This window comes from Mya arenaria, chromosome 3 (genome assembly GCF_026914265.1).
Source record: "Mya arenaria isolate MELC-2E11 chromosome 3, ASM2691426v1".
Classification (NCBI taxonomy): Eukaryota; Metazoa; Mollusca; class Bivalvia; order Myida; family Myidae; genus Mya; species Mya arenaria.
Window position 1 is genome coordinate 83,332,489 of NC_069124.1, and position 19,432 is coordinate 83,351,920.

At 35.4% G+C, this 19,432-nt stretch overlaps 2 protein-coding genes across 2 annotated transcripts in view; both read left to right on the forward strand.

The window, feature by feature from the left end:
- Nucleotides 1–928: 928 nt before the first annotated feature.
- Nucleotides 929–9,846, forward strand: LOC128226343 (uncharacterized). The gene is made up of 7 exons (XM_052936226.1): nt 929–1,052; nt 6,644–6,729; nt 6,888–7,031; nt 8,744–8,834; nt 9,052–9,193; nt 9,454–9,647; nt 9,773–9,846. The coding sequence occupies exons 1-7, from the start codon at nt 929–931 to the stop codon at nt 9,844–9,846; spliced, it is 855 nt and encodes a 284-aa protein (XP_052792186.1).
- Nucleotides 9,847–11,709: 1,863 nt separating this feature from the next.
- The window catches only part of LOC128227891 (ribonucleoside-diphosphate reductase large subunit-like), a 36,573-nt gene continuing 28,850 nt past the window's right edge, over nt 11,710–19,432 (forward strand). Inside the window, exon 1 of the mRNA XM_052938822.1 lies at nt 11,710–11,833. Coding sequence (XP_052794782.1) covers nt 11,815–11,833 — 19 coding nt within the window. The 5' untranslated portion in view covers nt 11,710–11,814. The remainder of the gene's footprint in view (nt 11,834–19,432) is intronic.

The window sequence follows — 19,432 nt, forward strand, 5'->3', positions numbered from 1 at the left end:
TTAGTCAACAACATATTGTCAATGACATGTATACTTATCTTTACAAACGTTAATATACAACATGCATATATAGAAATGATATTGCTTTTAAATATATATTGTCTTAACATATTCAATTTCCATTTCGTTCTACATATATTAAATAATGTTCAAAAAACAAGACGTACAGACAAAACTAGCCACGTCTGTTATACTCAATAAAGGTTTGCCTCAACATGTTTGCTTTATGTAGAAACTTTGTTAATGAAAACATTTGTCTTTCTCTAACATCAGACATCCATTTTCAATACTATTGGTACATACTGCGTAGTTTTTGTGTAGTTTTATGCGGCAGCACAACATATTTATTAAACTTATAAACATAAACAAAGCTTGTAACAAAACGACGTTCATGATACTAATAAATGTGTAAAATGAAACAAGCTAACTGCTTTAAATGATACGATAGAAACATGTACATGATATTTTCTAGGAGATCTTCTATTCAGACATGATATATACTTGTAAAAGACCGGCTGGCATCCCCTCAGGCATCACTGTGCTACTGGCCTTATCCGTCTTCATGTTAGCCTTGGCGGAAAAAACCTGCCATATACATCAGATTCGTGCCCAACATCAGTAAATAAACTTACAAGCCGCCTCTTGCGGCAATCATGTATACCAAAAGGGGTTTTCTTTGTATAATTGAACAGTTAAGGTATACATTTTGTACACGAAATAAAACATCTATACTTGAAAAGACACTCGCAAAATACTTTGAAGTCATTTGTGGGTAATTACAGTATATACTTTTCAAACATTTTCTTTTGGAAGTTAATAATCTGAACGGGTTGATAAAAATATTCAGACATAATAAAAACTATGTTGTTTTCTTACTTCAGGTTTATTTTTTACAATAGTGATGGGGCTAACATCCTCGTCGGTAATCATGACGGTGTTCGTGCTCAATCTACACCAACGGGGCCCCAATAAGTGCGCGATGCCCCGCTGGATCAAGGAAATCCTCGTCAACAAAATGGCGCCCTACCTCTGTCTCCAGGAAGAAGCAACACGTGACCATGGGCGCTACAATGAAAACGATGAACTATTCATCCCAAATGTCTCCCTTAAAATAACTCAACAATATTCAACAGGCGCTTCATAATGAATCCAAGATAGAAAGTAATGAGCAATGTAATCAAACGATCTCCGTTGTCTATGAGTGGGTGACGACCAAAGAGCATTGCCAATGACAATTTATCACCCTGTGCGTGCGGAGCAAACAGCGTCTCCATCTTGCAATCGTTCATCATACTCAACAAGTCATTATAATGGTTAATCTGTTACTGTATTTCTCCAGTGGCACAAACACAACATAATTTTCAATACAATGCTCAAACTAGTCAGTTTAGTTCAAAAACACAAAACATTTACCGAAGTTCGCACCAGTCATTACACCAAAACAATAAAAAGCAGACGTCAACGAATAAGCACGAGAACAACCTTAAGGGTCGACATCGGACGATTTCGCCGAGGGGATCATGCAATCATTGAAGCCTATCATTGAAAAACACGAGAATGAGGAATGGGACTACGATGTTATCAAGGAGTGACGACGGGTCACTCAGCCCGTGGGCCGCATACGCTTCTTCGTCTTTCCCCTTGTTAACCTTGCCTCTTCACTCGGCCTCCTTCTCGTAGCGCCCGTCGTTAAGTAACTGCTAGTGAATAATGGATAGATGGTATTTTGTATGAGGTTCGTGTGCAACGTATGGATGTAATGGTACTGTTTAAAAGTGTCTCGTGAATGTGTTAGATTGGTATAGTGTCAATGGAGAATCATGCACAATCAATTACATCGTTTAAGGAAAAAAATACCAAATCGGTTACAAAATGGTGTACAAAATCAATCAGAATAAAGACAGACCAAGATGGAATGTTGACATATAATAAGAGCATTTTGCAACCACTTTACAGATAAAGATATCAAACCAAACGCAAATGTAGCAAGACGGAATCGTTCGTTTTCATTAGACCTGTACTGTAGTCATCGATTTTGTCTTGCCTTTTTTCTCAAAGTCTCTAAAAATGATACTATAAGCGGGTAAGGCTTATAAATAAGCATGCAATGTGAAAATGCATTTTATCATTTATCATGTATGCATAATTTATTTATATAACAAAATTGAAAGTGAAATGTTCCAGTTTAACAAATGACCTCTTACCTTATGGATAGTTGTTTTACATAGACTAATGTGTAAGAAGACTCTTTTGTCTGCTGCAGCATTGTATTTTAGACCAGACTTCACAAATTTCATTGCATGACATTGACATGACCAGTTGTCCTATTTTGAAGCTAAAGCAATGGATATAGGTCAGCTGCTCATTTGTTTTAAAAAGGAACTGAACACATTACAAAAAACTTTAGTCGATCAGGTAGTATGCATGATGAAAGTACCTTTGTAAGTTATACCAACACACAACATGCCGACGATGTTGTAATTAGCTTCGCTAAACTAATATAAACTTTCGTACGAAACCTGTGTTGCTTTGTGGCGTTAAGAAGTTTCTAAAAGTCGAAAAATTAATTTGATGAATAACAGTGCTGATGGTTGGCGCCACTCTGTCAGCCGTACAAAAAAGTGATCGTGGTACAGTTAAATTCGCCTATCAAACATGAGACAAGTTATTGGCGACTTGTCCTTGCGCTGTGTGTGGAGACCTACAATTACTGTCGAGCACAGGAAGTCTGGTATTACAGTTTCTCAATGTTTTTTTCTAACTCATATGCTTATAAATTCCCATTTCAATTAATGAAATAAAACTTCTTGGGCAATTGTTGCCAAGAATCTACAAAACTACTATCAGAACAAACTATAGTAGAAAAAATATTAGTTGAAATGGGTTTGCAGAATATTTCAAAATGTCCATAACAGAAGTAGCATTGATTGAACTTTTTGGCCGAATCGCCATAATATATGTTTGTAATATTTTCATTGATAAAGACTTTCCATTATTGTTTGATTAATAGTTATTTACTTGTGATGTACGTGTGCAGATGCAGAGCGGTGAATACATTAGAATTTTCATTTTAAAACTCTCCTTATCTCGGAATGAAATTGATGTTTCTTCCGTGCAACATAGTAGACGTCCTCTTTAAATTTAAAAATATAGATACATGTCAGAGGGGTGTCTAAGACGTTCGTTGACTTTTCTTTTAAGTTTAAGATTTCAAGTTTATGTGCACTCGTGACCTCTGACCAAGTGAGCCCTTGAACCAACAAGGAATTTCTTCAACTGTAACACTTTGAGAAAAGCACCTTGTAAGATATAAAATGTCGCTGCTATAAGTTATCATAATATTGAGTGTCATAAGGGCTCTATCATATTATGGAGTCTTTCTGTTTCGATTTAAAGGTCATTTAAAGAAATTTTGTATAATATCTACCTTTTTTCTTGCTTAAAGCTGCACTCTCACAAATTTGATCGTTTTGATAACTTTTTTATTTTCTTGAAACGAGCAGTTTTTGCGTAAATATCTGAAAACCAGTGATAGAAGACTGATGAAAAAGATCAGATCGCAGATTTTCATATTTCCTTTTCAAATTGATGTGTTATGCATTTTTCTTAAACCGTTGGTAACGGTTAAAGCCATAAAACATTAATATCGCAGTGATTTGATAATTGATTGCACTTAGTACAGAGACGATAAAGTTTTTGACGGCTTTCAGAATTACTTCAAAAATATTTTTGATCACGAATTTTCGCTTTCACTAAACGATAAAGAAAACTAAATTGCGTAAATAAGTTTCCACGAATAAGAAATTAAAACGACCCACACTTGTTAGCAAACATTGAATCTAAGGAAATAAACCAAGTTAAGAAATATGACAATCTTACCATAATTATTCCAATACATAAAGGAAAGGGTAGAACTTAAAACCGTATCTTACAGCTATAGACCTGTCTCGTTATTTCCGTGTACCTGTAACGTATTTGAACAACTACTACTCACAAGAATTAACAACCATGTGACCACATTTAATTTACCATTCCAGTCACCACCGCAACAAGGATTCGGGAAAGGACTTAGCTGCATTACAACTGCATTCAAACTCCAGGAAACATTCTACACACAGATTAAGAGCGGAAGTGATGCTTAAAACGCTTGTATCGACCAGAAAGCTGTGTTCGATTTGTTGTGGCACGGTGGCCTATTTTACAAACTTGGACAGTTGGGGATATTTGGAAAACTCTTGCGCTTAATTATACAATCATACGGTAGTCTTAAATTCGTAGTTTGCACAAACGGGTGTACATCAAAGATCATTTATGTTAAACGCCCAGTTGTAGGAATCCTTTATGTAGGTATATGTGTAGAACAAGCAGACAATGTAAACCACTTGGGTATTAGACAGGATTCTGATTTAACAAGAACTCAGGAAATACTACAAAAGGCTACCCCTTCGGTGTAAACCCTTTAGTAAGCCTTGATATTTACAAGAAAATAATCAAGCCTCTATGGTTGTGAATTATGGTGTAACTTAACTGCTCATATCATATATATTATTGACAAATTTCAGCATTTCATTGTTAAAAAATACACGGTTTTCAGATTTCAACAAGATCCGATATATGTAAAGCAACGGTTGTATTGCAAAAGCTTAGCTTCGATGTTATTGTTAGAAAACTTTTGCTTCTACACAAGATATTGAGCCTAGATTGTAAAAGTACATGTCGAAATATTTTTATAGGTAGATATATGTCATTCATATCTTGTAACACTACCAGAAAGTACGGATTTGATCCAGATATTTGTAACACACTCTGTAAATATGATCTTCATTCTGTTATTAACAATGTTTCAGTAGATCCGACTACATTGCCGAGTAAATACGTATGGAAAAAACCTGTCAAGCAATAAGTATATGCATACGAGACAAAAATGTGGAGAAACAGAATTATGACAGACTCTCACTTTGCTTATTTTACAACGAACTATCTCTCCGTCAATTGTGTAGGTTACGCACCACCATTGTCATTTCCTCTATAATTCAATGTGAAATGATTATTTTTAGACAACATTTAAAGGCATTTCGAGCGAATGCAGACTATAATAAACATATATAGTCTTAAAGTACAAGCTTTAAATTACCTTTTAAGCCAATAAAAAAGGGGGGGTCAAGTTATTCCTAAGAAAAATCTCTCCACTTGAAAAACAAACTCTAAAAATTGCACCGTCCGCCATGAAAGTTCTTCCAAAATGGCCTTTCAACTATAGGGCAGCAGTTTATGCTTAAATCTCTATTCTAAATGATAAATCAAGCAATAATAGATACTTAAGGTATAAAAATTTCAGGAATAATGATATTTTGCTTTACAGTGTATTGAGCATGTGAAAACATATCTATCAGTCATAAAAACATTATTTTTTTATTGAGAATTTTCCACACAACGGAAGTACATATGACGCAATGGTGACGTCATACCTGTACAGGCTGTGTAGTCGTGCTGCTCAGAGACACGATGTACGAGGTTACATAAAAATGGTGTCGCAGCTGCCGACTAGATTCTATATCACTATGTCCAAATCACGGACAAAAGTGTTCACCTAATCAATGGTTGTGCAGCAACAACTGTATTGCGGACTAAATATGTGTGTGCTTTTTAACTTATGGGTGCACCTTTAGCGCCAATGCTTGACAATCATGACATTAAGGACTTTCTCCTGATATTGTACCAATTTATTAGTAACTGTCTGTCATGTCTGTCAACACAAGTATTATACTGCTGTATGATGACGATACCCACTTATTGGGACTATGTATGGTCAAACATTATTTTCCATTTTAAATTACAAAATGCTGATATGTTTCCTTGAAATACTTTAAAATTATCTATATATTTGTACATATGTATGCATATATATCTCCTATCGGGAGGAAATAAAAAAAATAAAAATTGATTGGTTGATTTATTGAAACACGGAAACACGGCGTCAGTTATGGATACATTTCAAATTTGTACCACGGAAGGTCACGTGATCAAAATAGACTAGCAAACATTATTATTGTAAATCAAACAGCTCTTGTTATCTGACCTGCCCCCTCTCCAATTGCTGTGTACCCAGCTTTATTTCCCCCTTTCTTCGTCTCTTGTTTATCTCCCTTGATAACCTTATATATCTTACAACACATTGCTCAACCAAGTTCCTAGTCTAAATATGATGCCATGCATCAGAATAGTTTCATCATTGTGTAGGATTCTCCTTTTGGTGATTTTATCTACCCAGATTTAAATACATGACACGTATATAATATTGTGGTAACACTTCTACGGCATTTTCAAAGAATGCCCCTTTTCCATTAAATCTACGTGTTTTTGTTTTCCCTTCATCCATACGAGTTTGCCTTGGACTGGTTCTTTCGTTAGAAAACTAAATTTGGTCAATATAAAGGGCGTATCCTTTATATGGGAACTCCTATACATGACTTTATTAGTTTTACTTTGCTGTACTACTTCGTGTCAAAACTGACCTTTAGAACTTTTGGGGTCAAGATAAGCACGTGGTTATCTAACGTTGGCTATATTTCATTGCGAAAGGGTGCTTTTGACATTCTTTGTTGATATACATCACCGTGAAGCAGTATGTATTTGTGCATAGCAACACTGCTTTACTTGGCAGTGGCGATTTCGGCTCTACACGACAACGACATTCTAAACCTCTATAAACACACTTTCCAAGGCGACGTAAGTACTATCACACCTAATAACTACATGATTACAAATACAGTGTATGGCCTTAATAGTTGATAGCCTTTCCGAAGTTGCATGAGCTAGTTAATTATGAACTTTTAAAAATATTTTACTTATAATGGTTTTATTATGTCGACCACGAAATCATCTAGGGGACGTATTATGGAGCAAAGACTTCTGGATTATGTTCGCTGGACGTACCACACCTGCCGCCTGTGGCCCGTCACGTGGACAAACTCGTGGCGCTGAACGGCCAACAAATGTTCGGCTCCTCCGCGTGCGGTATGTGCCTCCAAGTAAGAAAGCCTTAATTCTACCTTTGTCCGTCCGGATGGTACTTAAATAGAAGAGTGTATGTTCTTATAACATTCCAAGTTATTATATTAAGTCATATTACGTTATTAGTCCCAATTACACTACATAGTATATGGTGTAATTTGTCCGAATTGCATGTCCGAAATTAGTGCAATTTTTAAATTGCTATACATGTTCAGTTAATACTCCGAGTTTCCTATGCTGCATCACAAAATAAAAAAAAATGTAACTGTTTTAAAAGTTTAGCCAATGCTAACTCCACAACTCTACTTGAATAACTTGTATTTTGACCGCGAGCCTTGAACTGTTCGGTGTTTACTTGTTAAACCCAACCGCTATTTGCATATTGTAGGAGCTAAGGAAATTATTCAAGGTGTAAATCTTGCAGCTTATCTTATTGAATATTATGTTGTGTTTATATATTATTTATTATCGTGTATTAAAATCATGTGAATGTGACATATGTAATTTAGGGTATTTCCAGATCGTCAATGCTGGAACACTCTTTTACAAGTTGCTGTTATATTTCAAACATTGTTTGCAATAAAGGACAGACTTTCATCTTCAATTTAAGACCGTGTTTGCTCTAGCTGTAAGTCTTTGTGTCAAATTATTCAGTCAGCGTTGCTAGTGGAAACGCCCCATTCTGATTGTCAACAACGCAAACACCAGCCAGTTCGTAGTCAATTGTCAGTTTCAACCTTCGTCACAAGCATTCCGGAATAGGCATATCTAAAAACAAAGTATGCTGGTAATTCTACATCATAATATAACTACAGTTACTGCACTAAACAGTACAATAAGTAAGCGTAAATAATCAGAGGATCGATAATGACAACTGGTTCAATGCAGACACTTGATGAAAGAAACCTCTGAAAAAATAAAGAATAGCAACTATTGGAATGAAAGTGCTTAGAAAAGCGTTGAAAGCCTGAAGGCGCTACAATCGTGATTGTACTATTTTACAATTTTGTTCACAGTCAATAAAAAACAAATTCAACATTTATTTTGAGTAGTCTCAAATTGTAACAGATAAGTGCCTGTAATTACTTAAGAATAGGCAATCTAAATTGGTGAATTTTAATACAATAAGCTAGTTTCATAACATAAACTTATAAACCTTTATGAACTAAGATAAATGGACATTGCTTTTATCTCGCAAGTGTATTGCTAGTCTTAAGTTAATTAAATGAAATCTGATATTGGTTGACGATGTTTTGTCTATGTGTATTAGGTTATGTAAGGTTTGGTCTTTTGGTCAACACAATTCCATTTTTTTCGTAATTATCAACATGTATTCCCATCGGTTTCCCACCAAGATTTATTTCAAAATATTCGGTCTGCTTTCAAATACACAATAACTTTGCAATCTTATGAAAGTTTTTTTAGATAAAGTGTCCTTTTAATTCGTACCAATTCAAACCGCATAACACTATAAGTTCCATTTTGTTACACCGGCGCAGAAATTATTTTGATATGTCATGTCAAAAAATGAGCTGACGCTACTTGATTTGCGTTACTAAAGTATGTCTGAGGCATACAGCCTAACAAACCATTGAAACTTAACAAAATCATGAGTTTATGTTGAAAACTAAGATTACAAAACGCATTCTGTCTATATCCCTGTAGCAATATGTCGGTTAATGGCAGTCTTGTTAGTGTCCTTTCTCTCAGTAATATATTATATTGTTAGGTAACGGGGAGCGGACAAGGGGCAGGAAACGACCCCATCACGGGCACATTTACCGCCTACGTTAAGGACCTGTGCCCAGAGTGCCTGGCTGGTAATGTCACACGCTAGTATCATATTGCCATGATTTACATCATCTGGTGTGTTTTTTTATTATTACCAATTAACAGCATTTTTTCAAACTATATAATTGCAGAATACCATATGCCGTTTGTAGACTTGAACTTTAATTAACTGCGTAATGCGCTGATATGAAAAAGTGCGTTCATATTCTCAAATGATAGTGAGTTTTTGTGGTATGTCCGCGGCAGGGTCGGTTGACCTAGCGGAAGATGGTGACGGGCGGTGGGGCGTCAGTATTCGGGCGGTGCAGTGTCCGTCTTCTGGTCCCATTGAGTACGCGCTCCAGGGCAGCAACGATTGGTACATAAAGCTCCAGGTTAGGAACGAGATGTAAGTTCCTCTCGCGAGTGTTTTGAGTATTATTCTAAATATAACAATTGGAAGAGTAACTTCAAAATAAATAAAATAACATATGTGGGTCCGTAAGATTCATAGCCTATGGTAATATCGTACCGATGAGTGATTTTTAAAGTGCAGTACGTGTGAAACTTAAGGAAATTGCCAATATGATCACATGTTCGTATTTTGGTAGTATATATCTTTAAAAAAAACTGTTATTACAATCAGATTCTAAAAAATAATTCACACAGAATTCCAGCGACTACCGTTGAGATGTTCCAGCCTAAGAGCGGTATCTGGGTTCCTCTGGCGAGGACGGCGGATGGCTTCTGGACATTTCCGGCTAGCGGCGGGGTCGACAAGCCGATTCAAAGACCTATCCAGCTCCGACTCACATCCCCGACCGGACAGACCGTCACCGACCATATCAACCCATCGTCCATGGGTACAAACAATTAATTTAATTTAAAATTTCTTATTTACCAATTTTATACATTAGTAAACAAAAATTTAAATGTCATGTACATCAATTCATAAACCTGTTCTAAATGTGTGTTGCTTTATTTTCAGCATTTACCGGGATTATTCATGGCCAGGACAAAGTCCAATTTTCCTTCGATCCATCACTTCCGAGAGCTTCTTAGATTAAATGTATTTAATCAGTTCAATTAAAACACACCAATAAATTCCGTGCTACTTGATTCATAATTCTAAAACATTTACTGAAAGACCCGGCACCATATGATACAGTATAAAGGGTTTAACATATTTCAACTGGATTCTGCGTAACAAATTGTGTTTTGTGAATTTTAAATCCTGAATTCTGCGTAACAAAAAGGTGAGTAAGGGAGCGAGTGTTGGGCGCCGTAGTTGTTGGGTGGTGTCGTCAGCCTTAAAGAGAATTGCGCCCATTTATGTATCGTTATACCCAGGTCGTTTTTACTAACATTTTAGTTGAGTGTAACCTCTGTAATTTGTTTTCGATGGGAATGGCAGAGGAGATCCGAATGCAACCGTAAATTTGGGAATACTGGACTTACCGAAATACGCCTATTTACCGAAAGGCGGATAAAATTACCGAATAACGCAAGAAAGCTACCGAAAGGCGGGGGTACGTGACAAAACAGAAACGTATTTGGAATACTGGAATCCACTTATAACTCATTTACTTTTAAAGGGACTCGCTCATGTAAAATGCACCTTTTTATGACGAATGCAGTGTGGCAAATCATTAGGATTGTTAGTTTAGTTTAGTTTAAATCGTAAATCAAGGTATGTGACGAAATAGAAATCCATTTGGATTACAGGAATACACTAAATACTCATTAAATATTTAAAGGGGCTGTACTCCGTATGATTAAATAGCGAAAAAAAGAGAAAATTTCGAAAACTGACATAAACTTGGCATCGATGTGCACAATGCATTGAAACTTACTAACTGAAGTACCACAAAGTTTACAATTTATTTAAGTTTAGCAGTTATTTCGTATTTTTCCATTATTTTTTTTTACTGAGTATGTCTATCAGGTAGAATGCATTCCATATGCGTGATTGGCTAGTCGATGTAATCTTGTGATATTACCGTGGTAGGTATATAGCTCAATTATGTCACCCAATTAAGTAAGCCGTCGTAGCTCAGTGGATACGACGCTAGACTGCAATTTTGGCGACACGTGTTCGAACCCGGTCTCTGACACATTTTTTTTTTACATTTTGGTACTATTTTTTTACAATTATGATATCAAAGCGTAAAACATTCTATTAGATAATTGTCATGAGATTCGTTACAGAAAAAAAAAAATTTGGTGCCATTCTGGTGAACAGTCTCTTTAAATGGACTGGTTCATGTTTTGTAAAACACACACATTTTATATGAAGTTATAAAATGTGGCAAACCATTTGAATTGTTTAAACTAAGATACTGACGGCTGGAACCCTTCAACGAATGTTGATAGTTGCTCAAATATTGTCTTTGAAATCTAGGTTTTGAATAGCATTAGTAACGCTTTTCAACAAAAGGCTTAAATGTTAGATTTTCCCTCAGGTTATGTTAGAGGAGTTGTGTTTTCAGTTTTCTAATTTCTTTTTAGCTGTACCGGCGAGGCCGATTTCGCTCCCCACTTAAACCATTTTTTATACTTAAATTGTATTTTTTCTACAATTTCGGCATCAACAAAAAAAGTTGCAATAATAGTGTTTTCAGATGCATTACCGTGAAAGAAAAATGTTCTTGGTCCAAAAACATGAGCGAGTCAAGGAGTATATTCCACATTCTAATGAATTGATCCGAAAGTTGTGAAGTTATAGGTCTACTTCAGTATCTTAAAATATGGATGTATGTTGAACGATTTCATAAAAAATAGAAATATTTACTACCTGGGAAGCTTATTCCAATAGAAATACAACAAAATACACAACCGTTACAACTCAATGATTAATAAGTGGATTCCTGTAATCTAATTAGATTCCTGTTAATTACATGATTCTTTTGATTCCTTTTTCGTCAAGCACCTGGTACCGGTAAATTAGCGCGGGAAATTATCTGGCGCTTTATTCGAGTGCGGGAGCGAAATAAACAAAAGGACTTTGTTGATCTACAGAACTTGGTCAAGATGTTTGTTATTAAAAGGAGTAAGTTTCTTTGATTCTTTTCAATATTGTTTCAACTTCTATGTCATATAATTTCCTTTCAAGTGAAGTAAAACAAACAATTATAACAATTTGCCAGCTGCTATTTCGTACACTGCATGTATGTTGTTTCCATCACCTGAAATAAAAGTATTTATTTCTTTCCAAGAAAGTCTGCATCAAAAGTCTATGAATTCCAAGGAACTTGCATGCTCAAAGAGTATATTTTAAAATATGATCCAGTGGCCTACCTGATACTGTAAACATAGTTCCAGCTTCTTAGACTCCCAATTTGTTGGTGGAATTACCAAAAACACGGAAACCCCTTTTATTTTCATAAGTACATATAATAGGAGTATGTGAGCTAGGTGAATTGTACGCTGGAGTTTAATACTTCATTTTGTTTGTATGTTGTGGTTGTGGGTGATTTTAGAGTGGTCTAAAATAATAGACGTGTTATACGGGATTCATCCAATCCCTAACGTCTAAACGGGAATGTGCAAAAAACGGGGATTTTTAAAAATATTGAAATTGTTTTTAGTGAAGTATTTTATGGTTGAAATTGATCATAAAAGTTATATTCATATTTTACCATGTAAGTGAAATGTTATTTTGCACTTAACAAGCATTTAATGCATTAAAACAAGTTGTTTACCTTTCCAATAAAACGAAAGTTGACTGACACAGACAACAATTATGCGAAGGGGAACAACTCGATACAATCGTAATAACTCGGCCTTCTCCGACAAAGCTTCGAGATAGACCTCGTTATACAATCGTAACAACTCTACCATGGCCGAAATGTTCCGAGCTATTTAAAACTGTGCCCTGAAAGCCTTGCAGGTGCCCTTCATGTATATATCGTTATGTTTTGACAGAATGAAATGAAGAAAAGCCGTCAAACTCATAATTATAAGTTGGATATTTATTTTTTGTGTACGGAACTAATGTAAAATAACATTTATCTGATAATATTTCTTGGTTTTTTTTTATAGACGCTATATGCTTTAACCCGGAATCCTTATCGGAACAACTACCCTCTTTTGATACTAAGCAATTTGTACGTGAAGGATTTGCCATATCAAAAATCTAAAAAAAATCCGTCAACGTACAATTATTTGGACTAATTTTAGAGGAGTGGGGAAGTAGGGGGAGGGGGGATGGCTAAAACCCGGAAACCCTTTTAATTTTCATTAGTATATACACGGCCGTATATACAATAGCGCATCAGAGGTGACTAATGTTAGCCCGAGTTTAATACTTCATTGTGTTCGTGGGTTGTATGACGTGGTAGTATTAATAGACGTCTTATACGGGATTCTTCCAATCCCTTACATCTGGACGGGTTTGTGCAAAAACCGGGGGTGTTTGAAAAATATTGAAATTGTATTAAGTGAAGTATTTTATGGTTGAAATAGATAATAAAGGTTTGTATTAATATTTTACCATGGAAGTGCAAAGCTATTTTGCACAAAACAAGCATTTAATGCAGTTTTTACCTTTCCAATAAAACAAAAGTTGACTGACACAGACAACAATTAAGCAAAGCGGAACAACTCGGTCCATTCGTAATAACTCGGCCACCTCAGTCATCGAAATTAAACTTTTGGATGAACAAGTCCAAATTCTTATAATATTGCTTGGCATCAATTTTTTTAACAAGCCCTGCTATATAAAATTCATAATTTGAGCAAGCCCTGAAGACATTTTACCAGTGCAGAGTATAGGCCTCGTAAATACAATCGCAACAACTCGGCCATGGCCAAAATGTTCCAATTGTTGTAAAGTTGTGAACTGAAACCTTGCAGGTGCCCTTCATGTATATATCGTTATGGTTTGACAGAATTAAATGAAGAAACTCATAATTATTTGTTGGATATTTATTTTTTGTGTACAGAACTAATGTAAAATGACATTATCTGGTAATATTTCTTATTTTTATGATATTTAAATTTTTATAGACGCAATATGCTTTAACCCGGAATCCCCATCGGAATAACTATATATATACCCACTATTCGTACGAAACAATTTGTACGTGAAGGATTTGCCATATCAAAAATCTAAAAAAAAAATCTGTCAACGTACAAATATTTGGACTATATGTCATGGTTGTGGGTGGTTTGAGAGTGTTGGAAAATTGGAGGAGGTGGGGGTGGCTAAAACCCGGAAACCCCTTAAATTTTATAATTGTACATAAGCAAGCGAGGTGGTTTGTAAACCTGGGGTTTATTACTTAATAGTGTTCATAGGTTGTATGTCATGGTTGTGGGTGGTTTGAGAGGGGTGGAGAAGTCAGACATGTGAACCCCTTTGGCAATGACAGCATGAGCAATGAGGTAGATTTAGGTTCAAACGCGGTAGAATATTCATTTAATTTTCGGTCGAAAACAATGATGGAAACAATGTAAACAAAAACTTGATATTTGTTACTATTTTTAGATTTTTGGAAAATACGCATAAAATATGTCATGGTTAAGAGTCTTGTCAAGGTCAAATCAGACAGCCAAAACAGGTCTGAGTGTAACTGCAGAATAATTTTCCCGCCAAAATGTCGTAAAATTTTATACACTGTAAATTTTTAATAACACCGTGGAAATGTTTTTTTTTTTTTATGTTTTGACTGTTTTATAATGTCTGAGATTTACAAAAATGCTGATTTGTAGGATGTCAATTAACAAAGAATGCTTATTAGTGGTCTTTTGTACCAGACTGGTAACTTAGCAACAATCTCAGCCGAAGTGTAAAGTGATTTTTTAAGTTGTTGATTGCATCAAATTCTATAAAGTGACATACTAATGGGGTATTTTAGCATGATTGATAAAATTTTGAGGTTTTTTAAAGAAATTTTAAGGCCAATTTGATATAATTATGAGGTTTTTAGCTCTACTGGCCAAAGGCCACAAGAGCTTATGCAGTGCTCCAGCCAGGATTTGAAAAGGGCAGGGTGGAGTTTTGAAAAGGGCAAACTACATGAGTCGTGTAGGGGCGATTGGGGGTGGTTGTGGGAGGGGTCCACCCCTGTCACAAGTTTGTTTGTTTTTTGTTGTTGTTGTTTGTTTTTTTTGGGGGGGGGGTCTCCACCTAGAATTTGATTTGTTTTCATACTCAATTTAAATCATTTTCCATGATTTCCAGACTTGAACAAAAAAAGTTGTTTTTTTTCTCCAAATTTGGAAGGGTGTGTTTGAATATCAAAATTAAAATTTGTCTTTTTGTCTGTGGTAGTATGATTGTACTTGTCTGGAGTCTCCTTTAGTGCAATGTCACATATTTCTCCAAAAATCGAAGACAGTTAAACATTTGAAGCAATCAAATAAATAAATACACAAAAAACAAATATGTAGGTGACGAATCTTAGTTTGGTACGATCGGGATTGGGTACATTCAGCCTGGCTGTTTTTAATTGTCTTTGGTAAAATAATGTTTAATATGCTAACGTTTTAAAATAAAATGACAATAAAAATCACTGCCCTTTCTTTAAAAATCACTTATAAAACATAGACCATGGATTGATAAAATAACTCCGAAATTCGTTCTGACAAAATGGCGATTTCGGCGAATTTTGACATGATCATAACCACGATAGGTAAACACTACATAAAGCAGCAGCATATATTTGTGGGTTACAATGAAATTTTCATCAAGAATATTTTACAAATAAACTTTAAAAAACATTTACTGAAATAGTGAAGTATTTGATTGTGTTAGCGCCACCTTTGTTATGTTTACAAATCGGCTGTGACCGTCTGCTTCAAATCAACAATGTTTAAATGACGATTTTCGTCAGTACAATACAATTAACAATTATTTTTAAAGATTTAATTGTGCTGTGCTTGACAACATTTTTCACCATCCCTTCGCATTTTCTATCGCATTTTACGAACTTTCATCATTAAATGAACGAATTCTCAATGTATATTCTGATTGGCTGACATTCAATAGCTCCGCCTCCTGCCGATGTTTCCCTATTTGTCTCTTCTTAATTATTGGATAAGAAGATGACCGATTATGAATACACAGGTCGTCTGCTCACTACACGAATACACAATTAGCTGTCATATGACTTGGACAAGGCACATGGGAAGATGAAAGGGCAGTACGGCATATTTTAAGCAGTCAATGGGGGCATGGTGACACCTAGCGGGAACACCATTATCATAACTATTACGTAATTTGTCTCAATTATGACAGCGGATTAAGGGCTGCCGATCTTTTATAATGATTTCAATGGTAAAAAGGGCACAAACGGGATAATTGGTGCTAATAGAGCATTTGTGAAAAGGGCACTACTCAAAAAGGGGGCAGGGCGGTAATAAAAGGGGCACGGGCGCTGCGCCATTGAAAAACGGGCTAGCTGGAGCACTGTTATGCGATGGTAATGTGTACATAGTATGTGCATCCGTGAGTCCGTGCGTCTGTAAACAATTTCTTGTTAACGCGATACAGTCTTCAGTTTTGATATGTGAGTCCGTGCGTCTGTAAACAATTTCTTGTTAACGCGATACAGTCTTCAGTTTTGATTGTATCTCGATGAAACTTGTACAGTATTGAGATATCAATTAGAGCTTGGTTCCTTTCGAAAACCAGCCATATCCGCCTATGCATGCCAAGATTATGGGCCTTGAAAGTTTTAAATTAAAGAAACGCTATTTTTAGTTAACTTATTTTTAGCCATGCGGGTCTGCATCAGCAAATTCTATTTTTAGCCAAGTTTACATGTACATGTAAATTCAAGTCTAGGACTAAGGGAGAGAATTTGCTTTTTGTACTGCAGTTGATTTTGTGAATTACTCTGCCTTGTTCTTGTTGAAAGCTCAAAGGCCATTTTTTTAGCTCTCAGTGTCTGTAGTTTGCACATTCATCTTAACAAAATTGGTTGTGAATGTTTGTTCAAGTTATGCACCTGGGGTCATTACTGGCCACGCCCAGGTTCACAGGTTTGGTAAAATTAAATTGGGAAAGGTTTGAAAATCTTTTTGTGTGTTTTTGCATCCATCTCAGCACAATTGCTTGTGAATGTTTGTTCAAATTGATCAATGTTGTCCTCGGATGCCCTTGACTTTGACCTTTTGACCATTTTTTTTTTAAATTTTTAAAACTAAAAGAAATTTTTACCATGAGTACAGTTTTGAAAGCATTTTTTTGACAGATGACTTTTACTTGGCACATATTAAAATAGTTCATGCAACTAATCTGCTTACAATTCTTTCTAGGTTCAGATGTTGAGTGTCTGCAGTTTGCGCATTCATCTTAACAAAATTGGTTGTGAATGTTTGTTCAAGTTATGCACCTGGTGTCATTACCGGCCATGCCCAGGGTTCACAGGTTTGGTAAACTTTAATTGGGAAAGGTTTGAAAATCTTTTTGTGTGTTTTTGCATCCATCTCAGCACAATTGCTTGTGAATGTTTGTTCAAATTGATCAATGTTGTCCTCGGATGCCCTTGACTTTGAACTTTTTTAAAAAAAATTAAAACTACAGAAATTTTTACCATGAGTACAGTTTTGAAAGCATTTTTTCCTCATATGACTTTCACTTGGCACATAGTTCATGCAACTAATCTGCTTACAATTCTTTCTGGGCTCAGATGTTGAACGTGCAACGTTTTCAGCTAACCCTAACACAAAATGTGTACTATATGTCTGTTCCATTAAGAATTTGAAACTGGAAGTATGAACTTCCTGACAATCAATTTAAGAAGTTTTTCACTGAAATGTGGAAGTTTAAGTCTCAAGAATACAATATCTTTTTCAACTATTTTTCAACAAGTATATTCAAAATCAAATAACTTGCAACTTTTAACTTGCCAAATTCACAGACCTATATTTTAATATTTTGTTTTACTAAAAGAGTTTAACTGATTGAAATTGTGACCATGAAAGTAATATTGACAAAAGGTTTTGAACTTTCAAGCTTTCAACTTTGAAGTTTTCTTCAGAATTATGGAAGTTTTTGTACTTCCAGAGATTCAATTTTGGAAGTTTAAACCAATTTCTAGGGAGTATATTTAAGGAATGAATTGGGTTGGTCAATGTGTGTAGGGCCATCCTTAAAAAATTGTATGTTTGCTGTAACGCTACCCATCATTTTTACAGTGAGTAGGTAGGTAGGGATTTTTTTTTCCATTGTGTGCCTTAAATTACTCAGTAAATAAGTTTCTTATCATTTCAGATTGCTTTACACTTCATTTTGGACAGACCTCATCCATTAATCCATTATCATGTAGTACAGTGTGATGACTATCATCAGACATGTCTCATTCCATCATCCTCATTTGGACAGATCCCATGGACACAGACTTAGATACTTCATCAGTGTGTCTACATAGTTGTACAACAAACTCTTAGGATTACAATATAAATAGTTACAGAACATTATAATAATAAATTTGGTATTTATAATGAACATCCAAAATAAGTTTCCTGTTAATAAAGTCTAATGCATTGCATCATTTTTGTTTATTGGCTTTGTTTGAGTAACATTTTTAGAAACCTACTCACAATGTTCCTGGGCAATCTCAGTCATCCTGAGTTGTTTACCATTTCTATAAAGTTCCCATACTCCTATCAGTAACTGAGAACAGCAAGAGGGACCAAAATGCTGTAGAAATCATGTACAAATCATGACCCATGAATGTGTTGTAAACCTGGATTTTGGGCTGACCTATGATATGAGTCTTGTCAAAGTCATATAAGACACTTATTTTATCGTAAGTATCTGGACTGAATTGTGTAGGATTTTCCAGATTCGAGGACACCTGCACCGACGCAATTTTCTCAAAATGTTCATCTATTTCAGGGTCAATTGCGACATTTTCAGTTAAAGCGGAAAAGACATCAAACCAGGACTCGTTTGTGCTGAATTTTCTAATGGAGTTTCGAGCATGGAATATGGTTTCAGGCCCCTTTTTCTCGATAACTGTAACCGCAAAGGTTACACGCTCGCCTTCGTCGGCCATTTTGTCGATAAAAACAAAAGTCAACCGCATGACGTAATATAAATGAGCCGAAGGAAAATAATGAGCGGAAAGAAAATATAATGAGCGGAAAGATTATTTTCCGTACGCTCGGAGATGAGAAAAAAATTTTTTCGTCCTGGAGGGCCTAAAAAAAAGTTGAGTCGCGGTAATTTCGTGAGTCGGTCGCGTTACAGCAAACATTCAATTTTTTAAGGATGACCTAGAGTCCGAAGGACTCCACGCGTACTTTGACCAACCCAATTGCGTCCATATCCCCGATAATGACATCAACCCCGCAATTCATTCCTTATATTTACACCAATAGTTCATTATTTCATTCAAGATTTGTTAAAAAAACTACTTAATTTCATTTAAGAAAACCTTTCAGTAATCCGTTCTTACCCATTCTGTAAATAGAACGACCCGACTATAACTGGAAACATTTTTTTCAAATGACGTCACAATAACGCGGGAAAAGATCAACCACTTGAAATCACTTTAAAATGTAAAAATTGAAACACTTCTGGCACCAATATATTTAAAATAGAATAAACTAACACTTCCTAAAATGTTGATCTATATTTTACGGGACCTGCTGACACAATACAACCAATAACAAGATCAATAACTTTCATGTATAT